This window comes from Gallinula chloropus (genome assembly GCF_964237585.1).
Source record: "Gallinula chloropus genome assembly, chromosome: 8".
Classification (NCBI taxonomy): Eukaryota; Metazoa; Chordata; class Aves; order Gruiformes; family Rallidae; genus Gallinula; species Gallinula chloropus.
In genome coordinates this window covers 551,599-570,520 of record NC_140093.1, presented here as the reverse complement: position 1 = coordinate 570,520, position 18,922 = coordinate 551,599, and the positions used below count along the sequence as shown (strand labels likewise).

Genomic DNA, 18,922 nt, shown 5'->3' with positions numbered 1-18,922 from the left:
GGGCTGTCACAGCCTCCACACCATCCCTGCCTTCAGGGACAAACCAAACACTGGCTGACCCGGCTCCATTCCATGCCAGCCCCTGGGACCATGGCTGAAAAAGTGGCTAAGGAAGGCAGTGGGGAGCCCTGAGAAGATAAGCTACACCAAGGTGGCAGAAGCTGCTGTGCTAAGGATTTGGTTTAAAAACAAGCCAATATCTCATAGAAAAATCTGAAACACAAATTAGGGACTAGTGGAGGTGTGAACTGAGTACTATCTATCAGTCCTGCAGTTTAAATTAAAAGTTATCTGGAAAAATATCTGCACAATCAGACGGGGACCTCTCAGAACAACCACCCGGACAGAGAGGAACGGAAACACTGAACAGAACACACGACTTGCAGACAGGATGCACAGAAAACAGACGTCATCATGCACAGAGGAAGGTACCCAACTAACTGAGGAAAATCTGAGGTACAACACAGGCAAAAGAACAACAAAAAGATCAGCAATTTCTGTGAGCAAACTGCTTCTGAAGGTGCCAGTCATGGGAGAGCCACACATCAGAGAATCACAGAATCAGAAAGTCATGGCATCTCCTGGGCTGGCAGGGACCCACCCACAATGACCATCAGTCCAGCTCCCAGCTCCACACAGCCCAGCCCAGTCAGAGCTGCTACTGAGGGCATCATCCAGATGCTTCTTGCCCTCAGCCCAGCTCAGGGCTGTAAGTCCTTCCCTGGGGAGCCTGTGCCAGGCGCCCGACCCCGTCTCAGCACAGAACCTCTTCCTGACACCCAGCCTGAACCTCCCTGGTGCACACGGGTATGGAACAGCTCCCATCGGGCTCCCAGAGCATCACTGTGCCTCTGCTGTGTGCTTGTAGCTCGGTGGCACAGAGCACTGTGCTATTCCATGTAGGAAAGCCTCTGTGACACAGTGGGGAACAAGGAGAGCAACATGCAGCACAAGGAAACCAGAAGGGGCCAAAGGACAGACACAGTTTAACAGCAGATGGCCCTGGCTCAGCAGTCCTGGGGGACTCATGCAGCTCTGAGCATGGGCTCTGCACTCGGGGAGCCTACGCAGGGCACACAGCCCAAAGCAAGGCAAAACCACCACGCTGCTCCTGGGACAAACCTGCTGGAGAGCCCGGGACTGTGCCTGCTGCCGGAGGAGCCGCTGCTGCTGCTGCTGCTCTTGCTGCAGGAGCTTCATCTGGAGCAGCTGCTGCTGAGGTGCGACCGTGTGGAGCGAGGGGGGCTGCATCACGGAGCCGGAGCGCCGCTGCAGCATGTTCGACAGGGCTTGCTTCGTGTTCGCTGGAACGAAGGAGCCTGTGGGGTCCACCCTGGGGCCACCTAAAAACACCCAAAACACAAATACAGCCGCTGCCTGCTGTAAGAAAGCTGTTGGTACAGATCACTGCCTACCCATCAGCTCCTACTTCATTAGCTCGACGATAAATTTACCTCCGGAAAGGGCAGTGAGCTGGATTAAGCCAGAGTACCGGCCTGAAAAACTAAATGGGCACCAGAACTTTGGAAGATGTCACTGGTGAAGGAGAACCAGGAGTCAAAAGGCTCCAGGCTGCTGTACGTGCTACATCACACGAAACCTTTGACTACTACTGGAAAAACAAAGTTGCATGTCAGATCAGAAGCATGACATGGACGGCTTGTGGTGTCAAGACAGTTTTACCACAAGATAGCAGTAATTAATGCACACTCTGCCATTTGATAAAAATCACGTACCTATCTGTATGTTTAGACTTATAAATGTAATCTTACTTTAGTTTTTTTCTTAAATCGGCATTTTCTTAACTTTGTAGCCACTGTCTGCTATTTCTGTCTACAGAGAATTAAGTGTGTATCACAAATCCTGGGGTGGGGAAGTGAACTCATGGATTTCTTTATCCCACCTAGTGGATGTTAAATTAGCCACCACCCTTCTTGGCATGAATCAAAGAAGAAATAACCCAAAGGCCATTTGGTCCTTTGAACCATCATCCTTCTCTTATTTCCCTCCTCACTGAGCTCCTACCGGCTTTGTTATGCTGTCACCACAGATGTTTGTGAGCTTAACAGACATCCCAATGGCAGCATACAGCCCTTCAAAACACCTGCTCAACTCAAGAACAAACACCGGCACGCCACGGGCTTCCGAGGGAGCTGGAAGCGAAGCGTGGTCACAGGAGGGCCGCTCCCCGTGTGCCTGGGCTACAGCCCGTGCCAGAGCAGAAGCTTGCACGTACCTGGAGCCAGGGGCTGGTTCTGCACAAAGAAGCTGGGCTGTGGCTGCCCCACCACGCTGTAACCCCACAGCCCGGGCTGCGGGTGCTGCATCATCGGAGAGGAGAGCGGCGAGTAGGGGGGAGGCACTCGGTACACGCTGCTCTGAGGATACTCCTTCAAACACACAGCACAAGGGCATGTTGCTGACATCCATTCCTTGCTAACTCATAAATAATGCCCGTTTTCCTACTGAATTATTGAAGGGCAGAGACAGTTCCCATTGTCGCTCCCAATGATGTAAAAACCAGGTGAAGTCTCAGGCTGCCCACAGGTAATTAATTAACACTAACCACCCCTCGGACACACTGTCTGTCTCTACCTGTAACTGTGATGAGCACAAGGACAGTGTCAGCGTACACAGTGCTGGAGGAGGGAACTGAGGCAGCACAAAGGCCAGAAAATGACTGTGAAGTTACAGCCACTTAATGCACACGCAGACAACAGCCAGACGCTGGCACACCATGCATACAACACCCACAACCACGCCAGCAGCAGCATGCAGGGGATGCCATCGCACTGGATGCTGCTACTGGAAATGTGCATCACTGTTTGAGTGGTGCCAGCTGTGTTCTCACTCCCTGATGTGTGTGATGCTTCAGCTTAGGAACCCTCCCCTTGAAAAAGCTTCAAAACCAAAAGGGAAAGTGTCTCAGACATCAGAACCAACTGCACAGGAGAACAGTTTATCTGCATGAACGGGCACCTTGCAAACTGGTTTCCACTGGCACGGGCCTGGGGTTCAAACCAACACGCCTGCTCTCCAACTGGACCAGGAGGAACTGCAGGGATGGATCAGAACAGTAACAGCTGGACCTTACACCCAGCCAGGGAAAGCATGTGTGCAACTCAAAGACGACCTACCAAGACCCCCTCGGGCCTATTCTGTCAGCCAGGATGCTCCTCTGGACTCTGTGGGGCAGAACCCCCCTCCAGCCCCTCTCCATTCACGCCCTGTGCTAGGACCTGCTCCTCCAGCTGCGGGGCAGCTTCTGAAGGCAGCACCACGCCGCACCAGATGCTTCAGCAAGGTACTTCAAGCTTCGTAGGGAGCACCAATGACTTACATCAGCCCTTGAGCTCGACTTTGACTTTCGCTTCCTGCCCTTTGTCTTCTTATCATCATCCGTGGCAAGTTTTCCCTGATCCGAGAGCTCTCCTGACTTTCTTTCTGGTTCCTGAGAGACAGGTGTGGTGGGCTCTTCCTCCTCCTCCTCTGGAGGAAGGGGCAAGGGCTCGAGGTAGTAGCTCCGTGGCTTGGGCTTGGTGTGCGTGTGGTACAGGAGGAGATGCTGCTGCTCCTCGTACTTTATCACTTTCCTGTCGACACGGACGGTACCAAACCAGGCCCAGGAGAGAGGAGCAGGATTTTTGTGGCCTTCAAATAAATCCCAAGGAGACACCTTCTGTTTGGTTGAAACCTGAAGACCCTGTTTCAGAATAAAAATGAAGTTAGTGTTTTAAGAAAGCTGAACATGAGACCAGAGGACTTGCTTTGTACACCATTATCTGGGCCAGAAAAATCCAGTAAGGAATCCTTCCTGCCCACAAAGGTACCAAATGTGAGATTTTAACCCCTGTCTAAAGCTGCCATGAGATAAAGTGACTATATTTACAAACATAGCAATGTTTGCTTACAGCTATGCTAAAGTTCTCAACTTCGATGCCTGATGTCTGGAGAAGTCAAATACCTACCAAAGGCTGCTGCCCTGCACTACGCTTGCTAAGGGGGGAGCCTGAGTGCTGCCTCACCACAAGGTGCCTGCCCAGCCCGCGGAATCAGCATCCCTGTCCTCAGCTCTGTCTTTAAAAAACATGCAACCCTTTGTATCCCCAAGAAATGCCAACCCACTGACAGACTTCCCCCTCCCTTTGTCCTTCTGTAAGCAGGATCATGGCCCTCATCTCCCTCACAGCAAGTAACTGCCCAAGAGGGTCCAGGTCAGAGGAGCTCTCAGGTGCAGGGTTCTGCCTGCAAAGCAAATGTAAGAGCTTCTGCCCTTCAAGTCCAAGCCAAACTTGATTTCCCTTCTGGGCGGTTTCTGGGGAGTTGGCTGGTACCAGTCAGGACCCGACAAGGCAAAGCCGAGCGAGCTGGGGCCAGCGCTCCCCACGCAGCACTGCCCGAGCACTCTGTCTTCCCCAGGAACACAGCAAACACAACGACTGAATTTCACATGGATCAGGAAGCAAAAGGTTCCCCGAACACTCAAATTTGTCTGAGTGGCATGAAACCGCTCCCGTGCAAGCCACAAGCGTGTCTAAAGCTCTGAGACCACGTGCCAGGGTCAGCGACCCATCGGGAGAGGAGGCCGGCTCGGCCGGGCTGCAGCAGGGCTGCTATGCTGGGGCACAGTCCCAGTTGCACCAGGCTGCTGGATCCCGTTTGGCTGGGCTGTGCCAACCCCCCCCCATGCCCTCTGAACCCCTCCGTGTTTCACACGCTGGTTTCACACGCTGCCTGACGCTTTGCACACGGATCACACACATAAACCTGTGTATTTGGAACAGAGAAGCGTTTGCTGCCGAGCGAGGCCTGTGTTTGCAGCTCTCTGCAGGCCGCACTCCACAAGCCTGGGTCTCGCCCTGGCTGGTGCCATGGCTCATGGAAAGCTGACGTGGTGTCAAGGCTCATGGAAAGCTGATGTGTCCCCAGGAGAGCACAGTGCTGTGCCTGGGGTGTCAGTACCACTCCGTGTGCCTCAGAAGCCGTGCGGCAGCGCGACGCCATTACCACCCGGCCTGTACGGCCTGCTCGCCTCACGAAGCACAACGCCAGGGTGCGAGCGAGCCTGTGCTCTTGCCTGTTTCTTGTCAATGGAGTCAAATCCCGCAATTTTGTTCCCCTTGGTGTCGATCAGGGATCCCATGGGCTCACAGGTGATAATGTCACACGTCTGCTTGGGCAGCGGGAGCAGCTGGCGCACCCTGTCGATGCTTTCAGACCGCTTGTCCCCCAGCTCCTTCTGAAGAACAAACACTCCAGTGAGTCACACGCCGGGGAGAGAGGGAAGAGAAACATCCCCCCGCTTTCACGATTAGAACGTGTCCAGTTTCGGGGTGAATCATTTCCTTGGGCTTTCACCAAATTTAAACAAGTGGCCTCACAAGGGGCTTTGTCACTTTTGCTTTTTTTAACTACCTAAGTTATTGTTTCAGGTCTCCTTTGAGCAGGACCCAGAAAACAGTAACACAAATTACACACAAAGTGAGTGTCTCAAACATGAGTAAAGCCAAGGGTGATTCAGTGGGAAGAAAATACCACAAGTCTGTCTCCCACCCCCAGCCCTCAGTTCTTATTCCCCTCCTCACTACCAGCAGTGCTGTTTCAGTCTCCCCTTTCCAAGCAGCATTCCCAGAATGAGGATGAGAGCTCAATAAGCACAGAGTGTGGCTCCAAAGCCATGTGGGAAGCGACACAACACTTACTTACTTTTAATTTTTTCACCAGATTCATGTAAGCCCTCTTGTTCTCCTCAGGACCTCCTTGGGAGGCATTTGACAAGTCCGAGGCAAGTGTCCCATTGATGAGGACGCCCAGCATATCCAGCACGGTTGTAAACAACTCACTGTGAGTAAAAGATGAGTATTACCCTGAGGAACTGCCAAGAGGTGCAGGGACAGATGCTCGGGCAAGGCCATGGATGCAGCTCTTTAGAGAAGCCGGGGTTCTCCAGGCCTTGTGCACGCACATGCATCCTGGCTTGCACACATGACCCCAGCACATACATGCAGGTGGGCTGTCAGGCTGTACACACAAGTTACTACAACCCCCAGCACAAACTATCCCCAGGAGCTATGGAAGAGTATCCTTAGGAAGGCACTCAGGTCCGTGCTTATTAAGGCCAAGAGCCAAGAGCGGCTGCAGCGCCTTCCGAAGCAGAGGTGCTGCCCAGCCCAGCCCCGTGTGCAGGCTGCACTCTCACAGCCCCAGGACAGCAGTGAGAACGGCACAGAGTGTTCATGCAACTGAAACCAACAGCACTACGGACAGGACCCGCCGTGTGAGCAGCGCAGGCCTACTTGTTGGTCTGCATGTCAACAGTGCCCGACGTGATGATCTGCAGGAGCAGAAGGGCCCAGTCCGTGGTCCACTGCGTGCTCCGCTGCACCGTGTCAAACATGCCCCCCACCTGCAAGCAAACAGCAGGTAGCCAGGCCCTGCACACACCTCCCCTGAGAGCCCATCTGCTGCCCAGGCCCCCCCATGTGCTGAGTGCCACCTCCAAGTGCTGACTTGGAAGAACCTTCTCCTCCCCACCCCGTGCTCCTGGCACAAAGCTTCTCCCAAGAAGGGGCTACAGGAAAGCAACACACAATTTCACCACTCCTTCAGTCACAGATCTTTGCTGTCATGGCTGAGGCAGCAAACTGAAATGGGTGATAAAATTTTCAGCACTGAAAAGGTGTTGAGTTAAAACTTGATGGCTGCCACCCTCCTCCCAGAAACCAGACAGGAATGTACAGTGCAAAGAGAAAACTCCTGGAGAACAGCACAGCAGCAACAGAAAGCAAGAGGTGCTGAACAGTGTGCTTCACCCTACCAACAGCTTCTCAGTGTTTCCACCAGTCTGGTGCAATAAACGTTTGGGGAGCTGTTTCACTCCACCCAATTCTTCCCTGGGCTAAAGCTTGTTTCAGGGTTGTGTCGTGCAGAGGCTTTGAATGTCCACACCAAGATGATACATTTCTGAGGTTCCAGGGAACGGAGTGGAAGAAAGTGGCACAAAACCAAGGCACTGGTTAGATACAGGCTGTTCTGCCTAGCCATTCACTATGCACGGTGTCTACATGTTCTGGCCAGGAGCCATCAGCTCAAAGAAGAGAGATGGGAAGAGCCGAGATGACACCAGTGCAGCAGAGCCCCCCGTGTCAGGGGAGAGGGCACACTAACAGTCCCGTCTGTCCCCAGCCAGCCCCACCTGGGGTCACCCCTGGCCCCAGCGCCCCAAGTCAGCAGCCTCAGCCTCTTCCCATGGCACTGCCTGGCCCTGGCTCCCCTCGCCAGGCCGGTCCTGAGCCCCCCACTGCAGGCTGATGTCTTGGCCTGGCCTCAGCCTGTCCCTAACCCTGCAGAGGTTCCAGATGCCCGGGGCTGGGGACTGAGGGACCCCCTCAGCTGCCTGCTCTCAGGGAGCCCTGGCCCCCATGCTGTGCTGACACACTGCTGCTTGCTCCTCACTGCCTACTGTGTAGCTGCTACACCTTCTGTAACACCAGGATAACCACAGCAGTTTTTCTTACCAAGTTAAGACGGAGTTGCAGGGCCTCGTGCATCAGTTGCCTGGCTTTGACATCGTCCTGGTACCGCTCTTCCCTCCAGTTACTCAGGATCTAAGAACAAGCATTTGATTGAGGATGTTTTTTCTTCCTGTAAGGGAAAGTGACCCTTCTCCCTTTCAAGTGTAAGTATTTTTGACTCTTATCTCTACAAACCACAAACGACAATTAACCTTTTAACCTCATCTCTGGTTAAGTCTTAGAGCAGATTAAGCAAACTATTAGGGGAAAAAATAGCTGATAATGGCTATCAATTGTGTGGCTACATCTTCCTGCTGTGGAAAGTAAGTAAATACGCTGCTTCCTTATGCATTTATTGAAAATATTGCTTCAAACACCCTAATTATCTGCTCACCACAGGCAAGGAAACGGATCTCTTGCACAGCCTGCAGCTTCCTAACAGGATCCAATGGGATCTAGGGATGAGAAAGGCCCAGAGCCTGAGGGGGCCTGGACCAACTGCACTTCAGGGGAGAACCCATACTGCCAGAGGGAAGCCCAAGTGGCAGTAACACCCAAGAAAACCCCATGAAAGGGACGAACTGAGCTAGGATGTGGACCTACGACAGCCTGGACCAGAGCTGAGGGCAATGAGAGGAGATAATGGCTCAGCAGGTATCAGTTCTCACTGTCACAGAAACTGAAGACAGAAAAGGGAACCCTGTGCCCAGGCACTGGACGTGCTGGTGTCAGACAGCCTTAAGGAGCTATCCCAGGGTGGAGCACAAACCCCACGGCAGCAGGAAGTCTGTCTAGAGCAGGGCCAGCAGATGTGAGTAAGCACCAGCGATCCCCAGGAAGAGCTGTGGGCTACAGGCCAGTTTGGGACTGGTGATACTGGTTTAAATATAAAAAGCTCCTCCTCTGTCCCAGCTGGGGAAGATGGAGTGTGTCTAGAGAGGGAAAGTCTAAACGTACAAAAACTGGTTTATGATCAATCTAGAGCCTGAGAAGACTGCTCCTCTCATCAGGCCAAGCTTATTTCACTGGTCTTCCTGGAAAGAACTGGAATCAGGTTCGTCCCATTGCTCTGTACCAGTGTTAGCAGCGAGAGGTACTCGCTCTCCCAAAGGAACAACCACCTCCCTCCCTGCCCTGCCCTGCCCTCCTCAGACTGTTCCTCTCTGCACACACTGCAGGGTCATTCTGCAGGCACACACAGAACGGGTGACACACGGGACATGCTCATGGTTCGGCACTTGTTTTACCTGATTGACTTGATTCTGCAGGGATGTTAGAAGCCCTTCCCGCTGCTCATCCTGCCCCTTAAGGCAAGTCAGTACCAATGAAAGGAAAGGTTGCTGACTCAAGAGAGACATGCTTTAAGAGAGGCAAACAGAAGCCAATTAGTAAAGTTCCTTTGATACTTCCCATCCTGGCTCCCTCCCTTGTTTGTCTGGTTTTTCTCCTGAAAGGGGCACTGCCTGCCTCTGTGTGTTCCTAGTACAGCCTTGCCAGGTGAATTAAAAGGGCATGCAGACAAGGAGGCAGAGCACCAGCCAGGGCAACACACGTGCCACATGTGTCACTTCTGAGGACCCCCGAGCTCGGGGCACTGAATGGCTGAGGTTTTGCACGGACACTGAAGAGCCTGACTCAGACACAGCATGTCATTTTACAACTGCTCTGATTAACCAGGGGTGTAATTCTGGTGGACATCAGAGGCAGCTAAAGCTTTGAAAGTCATGGTAGTGGCCTGAAGTGAATCCCCAGGGGCCTTCCCGTCGGAGCAGGGATGGGAATGCAGCTGCCTTACCGTGCAAGCTGAGAGGCAGCGGGCTGGGGGAGACCTGCCACGCAAGCTCAGGGCTCCCACCTTTTATTTTGAGTTGTAATACTTATTTTGCTGTTTAGATTTATGTGTTTCCATTATAAACATAAAGACAAACCGAAACAAATACACAAAGATGAGTTTGGAAGTACAGCACTAGTAGGAGTTAAAAGTGCCAGCAAAGGATTGGAGTAACAGCTCATGCAGTGATTTGTGCAGTTTTAGCTATACAAGCTCCTGGAAACTTGGCATCCATAGACACTACCCACACGTGTGTTTATTACAAATATTCATTTAAAGAGGGTTTTTAATCTGGCATTTAATTTGACTTCACTGATTTAGGTGACCATTAGTATAAAGGAACAGCAAAACCCCAAGATCCCCTAAAAGGAGGAAAGCAGAAAGTCTGCCTTTTCAGAAGTCATGCTAAACAGGAGTTATATCCAGATTTTAGGAGCAGTGTGGTAGGAACACATCCTCTTTTTCTCATTTTCCACAGGTTTTTCAACACATTCCTGTGACTGCTGTCCCTGCCCCACAGAGCAGAGTTTGGAAAAGAACAGATCTTACTAGATACAATGTGTCAGGGGAGATTTCACACTTTCCTGGAGCAGCCTGGGGTTTGCTGCTCACAGGAAGGTTTGTTTCCAATCAAGAAGAGATTGAAAGGCTTCAAGAAGCACACAAGGAGTAATTGTGTGTTACAACTACAACAACTCTGTAAATGCTCTTACTTTTGTGCCTGGAAAGCCCTGTGGAGGAAAGGCTTGATGCTGTCTGCAGGTGTTTGTGTCTGGGCTTTGAAAGAGGCCTGGGGTGGGTTTTCTACACTAGAGCTCTGCCCTTGGGAGCAGAGAGGAGCCAGACATGTGCCATAATCCCTCCTACCCATCGATGGAGGTTACGAGAGCGCCAGTGTGTCAGGGAAAGGTGCCAGAAACCTCTCAGAGCTCCAGAAAGCAAGAGGCCTTTTTATCTAACAGCAGGGCGAGCAGGAGCTGCCAATTAATCAGAAGGACAAGAAGAGGTGGCTTCATAAAGCCAACACACAGCACACCCAACTCAAAAGCTGTGCTGGCAAACGGAGCTTCTGCAGGTCAACACATCCCACAGCAGCTCATCTGAGAGGCAGCACAGGGGGCAGCAGGGACACTGCAATCCCAGTGGAAGGGAAAAAAGACATCTTCTTATAGGCAAAGTAAGCTAGGTGGAAGAGAGCAGCAGGTTTAAAAGGCTCCACAGGATTTAATAACAACCCCAAGTCCAAATCAATACAGGCAGCACAGGCTTACCAGAACACTCCAAAGTGGAGAAGCCCAAGTATGGGTGCCTCGTGCAGGGAGAGGTGGCCAAAGGCAAGGCACTCCAGTGACACGTACGAACAAGCTGCCCATGGTGGGACCATACACAACCACCAGGTACCACAGACCTTGAAGAAGCGATTTGCTTTGCTGAACTGTCCTTTGGAAGAGCTCCACAAAAGGAGCTCAGTATTTGAAGACCTCGGTGTGCAGAGCATTTAATGTACCCTCTATCACAACACAACAATTATGGGCACTGTGGAAGACCTTTTTACTGAAGGAAAATCAATCACCAGCAAGGCATGACAGTTCTTGTGCACTTGCCAAGGTAGAGGTGAGCTCAAGCTCAATTCCCAACAGGAATTAAGTGACATCTTCAGACAATTATGGGATCTTAATGGGAAGAAAAGTGGCCTAGTGCCATGGAAGGGAAGAGACAACAGGTGCTCTAACTATTCTGTTAAATCTCTAATGTTTCCCATCACTGAGCTGCCGATGGGACACTGGAAGATGTATTAGAAGCCTTCATGTTTCCTCCTCTGAAACCAAGGGTATTTCTCCAAACCAAATGAAACCTGTTTGGGGTTGACAGTTTTTTCCTTCACAAAAGCAAACCAAGGAGGTTTTGTGGAGGCAAGATCCATTCCTCAGCATGCTCCTCCGTCAAAACCTTTCAGCTCTGCGCACAGGGGCTCCCAAGGTCATACCTTTTTTGTTTCTGTCTATCTCTCTCCTTCTTAGAAGACGACCCCAAATGCTGACCCTTCTCCAGCTCCTCTCCCGCAGCTTTCAAGACCCTACCTTGAACGGAGGTAGGCAGTTTTGCAATCAAGGGAGCCACCAGCCACACTCCTCGCCGCTCAGAGGAACTAGAAGTACAACAAACTTATTTCAGCCCAAATGCCCATGCAGTTTTGCAACCACCTATCAGCTGTTGTAAGAGCAAACTGCTCTAATAAAGTAGTTGTCACAACGCATCTGGAGTAACTACTGTGGACTGGGAAGTCACAATTTCTGGTTTCCAGACAATTCAAGAATAGCAGCTACATTTACTGTTAAACAAAAGCAAACAGAAGCAGCCTTCAGGTAACTCGTGTCTGCACAGCCCTGTTCTGAGTGCAGAGAACTCTAGGCAATCTACACGTAACAAAGCATCGCGTTGGCTAGAATAATTAGAAAGGTGCTACAAAAAATACCTTAGGAATGTCTTTTTACCATTCTGTCTTGTATTACTTGTATCAGCATTTCCAACAGAGTTTGGATTGAAGAGGCCTATACCAGAGTTAGAAGAGTTATTGTTTAGATCAGCGGATTGCTGAAACACCTCTATTGTCGCCTTTGCAATATTATCCAACAAGCTGTTCATTTCAGCCACAGACCCAGAACCCTACAGTAAAACATAAGTAAACTAGCACATTCATGGTATGTTTGCTCACGGACTAGGTTAAAATTTAACATACTTTTTTTGCATTAAATACTTAGGTAAGGAAGGTGGAAAACAAATACTCACAGGCTCCTTCATGCACTGTTTGATCATGAGCTGCAGCTCCAGCCAAGACTGCCGCAGAGTCCACTGATCCAAGTTCTAGGCAAGAAGGAACATCACAGACACAAGGGTCAAGGCTTTACAGGGCTGAGGAAACCACCAAGTCTCATAACTCAACACGCTGCATGCAAAAGCCTTGTTAAGTGGCTCAGCAGAGCCACTGCTCTTCTCAGTCATTGAAAGCCGTCCCAAATTACCAGACCTATTAAAGCATGCCCAGTAACTTCCCCATCCTCACAGCTAATTCTGCTGCTCAGTACTTTACCTGTGAGACTCTGCTGAACAAGAATCTCACTCTGTGAAATCTGGGTTTTAACTAAATACAGATGTGGCGAACGTGAGTCACTCCTTCGTTTAGTAATTATGTTAATTGTGGCACTGCCACCGAGTGGACGTGCCGGTGCTTAGCACTCGGCCACGGCAGCTAAGGGACTGTAACCAGGACAGCGATCCCAATCCATGCTGGCCCAGACACTGCCAGCTGGACCCTTCAAAGGTCCACTCAAAGACAGCCCAGCTCAAGAAACAACATGTCCCTGATGCAGCCGAGTGCACAGAACTGGGGTGTCAGTGGAGGTGTCTGAGCCTTGTCCCTGGAGCAGGAGTGGCCCACACACAGCACTGCCCCAGAGCCCTGCTCTCCACCGCCACAGCACCCTTTTCAGTGGCTGCCTGGTGACTGGCAATGGGGAACAGTGATGCTGCACACCTGCTCCCCATAACCGGGGACTCTGAAGCAGGGAGACACCACAGGTCCCACCGGAAGACATCTGCCACCAAGCCTGGGCATCCTGAGCCCAAAGAGTCTTTAAAGGGGAATCGAAGCCTGACTGCACCAGAGCTGTGTGCCTGTCACTCGGGGGGCTGCTGCACCCCAGGCTCCGCAGGCGTCTGTCTGTCTGCCCACCGCCTCCCCACTGCCTCACCTGCAGGATGCGCTTGATGTGCTGCCTCTGAGGGTTGTCACCCTCTGTGCATTCCTTAATGCCATGAGGATAGCAGATAAGCTGAAGGAGTTTCTGTGCTTGTTTGTTTGACAGGACGGGATCCAGAATAAGATCCTTGTCTGTGCACAGCCTCTCGGGTTCTTTTAAACAGTGCTCTCCCACCCATTCCTGCAAGTAACCAGACCACAGATTCACGAGGTAGTCTCCAGGCAGTATTACCTTGCAGTAAGCTGAAAAGTGATTTTTCCATATGCAAAGCCTGAAGTGAGCTATGGTTCACACAACACATGAGACCAGCAATGTCCTCTGTCAGTCAGTACCACCTGGAAGGGTAAAGCCACTTCCAGGTCAGCCAGAATCCATTTCTTTCATACTCTGAAAGCATCTTGGCAATAAAGCAAATGCTACTGCAAAAGCACTTTGAGCAGACCGCTGACGAGTGGTCCCACTGTCTCCTCAAAGTGCCCGAGTTTCAGGCAGTGAAACAGCCCCAATCCTGACAGGAGATGCTGATAACTGACTACAGCACCTCCTGCCCCCAGCAATAACACACTGCTCCGTGCAGGCGCTGTCCAAGCCGTGAGACTCAGATACTGAGCTGACTTTGGGCTCATGCTGCCCCAGCACGTTACACTTCTCACTCACAACACCACTGTTCCCCCAAACCCAGAGGGAAGGGGGGTTCTACAGCTCACCTGCTGGCAGATTGTTCTCAGCACGTATCGTGCATACTCGCTTAAACTAGCGGTCTCCATGGACACGGCTTTTCCACGAGCTTTCAGAGTGGGAGAGGGACCCCAGATGTCCTCCTCGTTGAGCTCATCCAGCAAGCCTCTCATGGGGAAGTCTTCACCCTTCAAGGAGCTGACGGTGCTGCTGCCGATTTCGGCATCGCCTGTAGAGCAGAAGCAGAGAAGCTCAGGGTGAGCGCCCAGCCCCCAGCCCAGGTACCACTGAGGGATGTCTTTGGAGGCAGGGTCCAGCTGAGGAGCACTGCAGGGCACGGCAGTCACATGGAAAGGGCTGCACTGATTCTCCATCACCACATTCAAAGAGTCCTCCACTCGCTTCACTTTGTACAGCAGCTTTTGTGGGGGCATTTGGGAAGCAGGAAAAGGTTTATACAAATCCAGCACAAACAAGCTGGCCAGGAAAAGCTCTGTGAGTGAAGGAGTGGCCTTGGCAGATAAGGGGGAGTTGGGTTTCTCACTCCTCTGAGGTGGCAGTGACTCTTCTGCACCTTCCACAGCGACAGACACCCATGATTTATGGTAAAACACTGAGAAAGGTGGGAAAAAGGATCTGAGGCCACATTTCCTCTCTGCATCCGAGAGGGACTTGCCAGAGTTTGACACATACTGCGACTCAGCAGCAAGGACAGGGGTCAAGTTGGGAAAACACTCCAGTGGGCCTGACTCACCAGAGAGAAACTCTGTCTCCTGCCCTGTGTGGGGAAATCCCACTCGCAGAAGTACAGACAGCACCCACATTTCTCTCCTGTCACTGGGGTTTTCCTTTCCCAGGAGCATCCCCTGGGAGGTGAACTAGCACCGTCTGGTTGCTACCTGACCAACAGAACCAAACACCAGCCGGGACCGGCGTCCTCTTACCGAGCATCAGAATGGCTTTGAGCACTGCAAACACAGCTCCCACTTCGATGCTGTTGTGAGCAGCAGCCAAGAGGTGACGGTCGCAAGAAGAGCGAATTCCAGGAAATAACTTCCCTGCGGAGAGAAGAGCAACCCTTGCAGAAAGGGGGTGTCACTTCCCCACCAAACTTTCCTTCGTGCAAACTCCCTCTCCTCTAGAACAGCTACAGCAGCACAGTGACTGAAATGAGAACTGGAAACTGCAACAGGTCTGTCATTAAAAGCAGTTGGGACACGTGGTTACGATGTATAAATCCCAAAAGAAGCTGTGAGTCACAGTGCCCATGTGAACAGTGAATTGGACCACCCTGAGACACTGAAGAATATTTTGGTTTTGACTTCCCAGACTCGGGAAATTACTTCCCCTCCCCTTGTCTTCATAACAAACGAGGCAAAATCAATTAATGTCAATGCCCGTTGCACAGTGAAGCCCAAATGTGCAGCTCTGCAGATGCCTGGAGAAGTCAGGGAGTGCTTTTTGTAACGCTGAGGAGATGAAGAGATGGAAAGGCAAGAGAGGGAGGGAGGGAGGACGAATCACCACCTTGCTGAGACAGAGACTGCCGTGTGGACGCATGTCATTTGATTTGTGGATTTCACCCATGGGTTTTCCTGGCCATCCAAATCCACTTCTATTTCTAGGGAAGCCTGGGGCCATGTAACATATTTCTGTGACATATTTTGGTTTCTTCAGGGCTCTCTTACTTGTTTTGCTCAGACACACAATAAAAGTTGATCCATTTCTGGTCAAAAGGAAATGACTAGTACTTTTAGATGGAAGAATCTGACACCACTTAGAGCCAGGATTTTCCTTTCACTTTCATTTTCCCACAGGAAGATTCATCATCAAATCTGCTGAAATACGAAGTGAAAACTCAGGTTGTTTCCAGGCTTGTTTCCTTTTGCTCATTAGGTGCTTGTTCTGTGCCCTTTTCCTTCCTCTTCGGGTCTGTGGCAAACACACAGGTCTGACCACAGAGCATTCACACCGAAAGGAGGAGAGCTCCTCTAACACGGCCTGAGAAGTGTTTCCCTGCGTTCCTCCTGTTGGATTAGATGCTTTACTAGAACCTATTTCAAACCAATTTACAAACAGGGCTAGCAAACTGCAGGATGTGCATCCATGCCAGTGAACCACAGAATTGATTCAGTTGGAAAAGGCCTTTAAGATCATCAGGTCTTAAACCCATCGCTGCCAAGGGCACTACCGGAGCTGCCGCTGCCCCAACAGACCTTGGTGGGAAGGAGGGGGCTCTGGCACGTGCCTCCCCTGCCAGCAGCACCGGCACAGACCCAAGTTAGTCAGTCCCAGGCTCACACGACTGTTTCAACAAAATTCAAAACCAAAAGGAGAACTATGGGCAGAACAGCTCTTCTACAGGTATTCCTCCTCGCTGCACTGCACACAGATGCTCTGCTAAGAGACAGCTTCTCTTTTTCAAGATGTAATATCGACATGGCTGAGTCCTACGGCAACACGATGCCCCAGCTGGGTGGGCAAGCACTGAGAGGGAACACATGTTGGCAAACCTCTGCAGCTTTATGTGCATATACAGCAGTTCCTACACAGGTAAGGACAGTATGTATCAACCCCTCAGGAGCGAAACATCTGTAGTTTAAAACAGGCTCTCCTTTCTACCTGCATATGGGTATTCCCCCCCCATGAAGCGTGAGGCCATGAACCCACCTGGCTTCACTTCCTGACATGAAAGGAACACACAGCAGGCAGCTTACCTGCTCCCTGGGGAAAGAGGCAGACCTGGGGCGTCCTGAAGAGGTGCAGGAGTAGCCGACACGTCATCCTCGCCCCAGGCTCAGCATCCGGATCTCCACAGGCTACGGAAGGTGGGAAATAGACATAAAGCATCTGCCCAGGACCTCACAAGTCTCAAAGGCAGGCCTGGAGATGTTCTACCTCACAGCCCTGTTTCAAATGGGAATACAATGATTTCATCCACAGGAGTCAGCATTAATGGCATTAAGTCACTGAGAACAGGGAAGGAGAGTGTGGTTTTCAGTAAGCAAGTGACAGAATCAATGAGAAAAGAACACATGGCTAAAATGGCTTCTGACAGGCAAAGCAGAAATAAGCAACACAAATCCAAGCAGGAAGTGAAAAGAGATGTGTGAAGTGGCCAACAAAGGGGACCAGAGCTCCAGGGCTGGGGGCAAAGCCAGCGAGCTCAGAAAGAAACTGCCAGCATCTGGCAGACCAATGCCAGAGGGAACACACAACCGGCAGCGACCTGGCAGGCACTGAGTGTACAGCACAGGGCAGAAAGGAGCTGTGAGCAGGGGGTCAGGTTGGGTAACAGGAGGGGACAGCATGCTGCCAGCACCGCTGCTACTGCCTGTCTCTGTGGGTTCCCTGATCTAAGGTGCATCACTCCTTTGGGAGCTGCAGGGACTCGGGGTGCAGCGCAGCAGCTGGCACCCCGTGCCAGAAGGCACTTCAGAGCCCACCCCCACCCCAGCAGTCCTAAGCTGTAAAGATTTTCTCCTGGTTTTTTCTCACCAGCTGCAAGAAGGGAAGGCAGAGCAACATGCTGGACCACATCTTCCAGAGAAAAGCACTGCCGGGCGATGAGCACGGCGATGAAGGTGGCCAGGGAATCGTGGAACGACAGGTCGCTCACCTGGAGGGGAAACACCACAGGGCTTCACACAGGCTGCGCACACCAGGCCACGGGTGTGCAGTGTGTGTCAACACGTCACACTTCGTTCTTAAGCCTTTCTCTCTGCACTTTAATGCATTTCCCAAACACTGCGTGGCAAATGCTCACAGCCCCTCGCTTTAACACACACCTATTGCTAATACCACAAATGCTGAAATAAAAACCATTAGTCTTATAAAACCTCACAGAAATGTTGTCATTCTATAAACCCAGGAACAGCAATTGCTCAGCTCCAGGACAAGCAGATGGCCCCAAAGCTTCAATCTCTTCCTAAAGGCATATGTAAAAGCTAGAGATAAATGGATTGAATTGGTTATGGGTAACATCAGTCACCATAACCCCTCTGACTTCAACAGGGCTACGTAACCGACACCAGGTGAGTAAGGAACGGGAAAGCGTTACCACCCCTTCTACCATCTGAGAGGCAGTGCCAAAACAGGGTCTTTAAAATAGAGAGGGATATTTGCACACCCATCAGCATGTTAGAAAAAGCATACAGACACGGCTGCTCCTTTCAAGGAACGTCTCTGATGTCTGTATCATTCTGGAATACAGAAAAGAAATTATAAAGGAAATCTCTAAGCACTGCCTAAATTCTACATTAGCCCAGAAGATGTAGGAAAGAACAAAAATCATTCAGGAATCTCATTAAAAGCCTTGAAAACTCAAATGGATACAGGACTGAATTAATATTGAATGGAAACCTCACTACACCTTTAAGCAAACCCCGGGTAAAGAGGTTTAACAGGTACTTGAGCAGAGAGGGAACTTACATCCACACTACAGAGCAGATCATTGAAACCCCAGACGTGATTTGAAGAGCAGCAAAGAGCTTTCACCACCCCCAGCCACTCTGAGCTGAGCACCGTGCAGCACGCCGTCAGCTCGGCGCAGAGGTTGGCGATGTCATTAATCCTAGGGAAGAAGAGAAGAACTAACACAGAGGCAAGACAATTTGTAAATGAGAAATGTTTAGGCCAAAGCAAGCCAGGGCTCTGCAGAGGAACAGTGCTTCCTCGCTGTGGGCGGCGTACCGCACCATTACTGTACGTGTACCCCAGTGCTACTCAGTCGTGGACACCTCAGATAAAACCAGAGTGTGACCTGTACCCTGCAACTCACACCCATCCAACCCAGGGCAGCAGCAGGCCCTTATGGTGTGCAATCCCTCCTCTGCACACCCTGTGTCCCCACCAGCTTCCCAAGCCGTGTGGAGGTGCCCAGGAGAGGGATGGAGCCCCAAACCCCTGCGGCCTCCGGCCCAGCCTCTCCCGGGACTGCGCTCCGGCCTCCCCTCAGGGCTGGCTGAGGGCTCCCTCCTCTCTCCCACACAAGGCAGGGGAAGGTGGCACAGGTGTCCCCATGACACCCCACGCTAGGAGCCCTCCCTGTGCCTGCCAGCACTGCTGGGCACATAACCAAGAGGCATTAATGAGCGTTCCTTCGCTGCGCAGGCCGCGCCACGCGTGACTCGGGGGTG

General features: G+C 51.4%; 1 protein-coding gene across 1 annotated transcript in view; it reads right to left on the bottom strand.

The window, feature by feature from the left end:
- The window catches only part of MED12L (mediator complex subunit 12L), a gene marked incomplete at its 5' end in the record, with an annotated part of 118,333 nt that overhangs the window by 5,863 nt on the left and 93,548 nt on the right, over positions 1–18,922 (bottom strand). Inside the window, 17 exons of the mRNA XM_084267609.1 lie at positions 1,123–1,343; positions 2,237–2,390; positions 3,341–3,703; positions 5,078–5,239; positions 5,707–5,842; positions 6,297–6,406; positions 7,518–7,607; positions 8,762–8,873; positions 11,333–11,494; positions 11,822–12,012; positions 12,136–12,210; positions 13,098–13,286; positions 13,814–14,013; positions 14,729–14,842; positions 16,502–16,603; positions 17,283–17,403; positions 18,216–18,357. Of these exons, the coding sequence (XP_084123735.1) occupies positions 1,123–1,343; positions 2,237–2,390; positions 3,341–3,703; positions 5,078–5,239; positions 5,707–5,842; positions 6,297–6,406; positions 7,518–7,607; positions 8,762–8,873; positions 11,333–11,494; positions 11,822–12,012; positions 12,136–12,210; positions 13,098–13,286; positions 13,814–14,013; positions 14,729–14,842; positions 16,502–16,603; positions 17,283–17,403; positions 18,216–18,357 (2,644 nt within the window). The remainder of the gene's footprint in view (positions 1–1,122; positions 1,344–2,236; positions 2,391–3,340; positions 3,704–5,077; positions 5,240–5,706; positions 5,843–6,296; positions 6,407–7,517; positions 7,608–8,761; positions 8,874–11,332; positions 11,495–11,821; positions 12,013–12,135; positions 12,211–13,097; positions 13,287–13,813; positions 14,014–14,728; positions 14,843–16,501; positions 16,604–17,282; positions 17,404–18,215; positions 18,358–18,922) is intronic.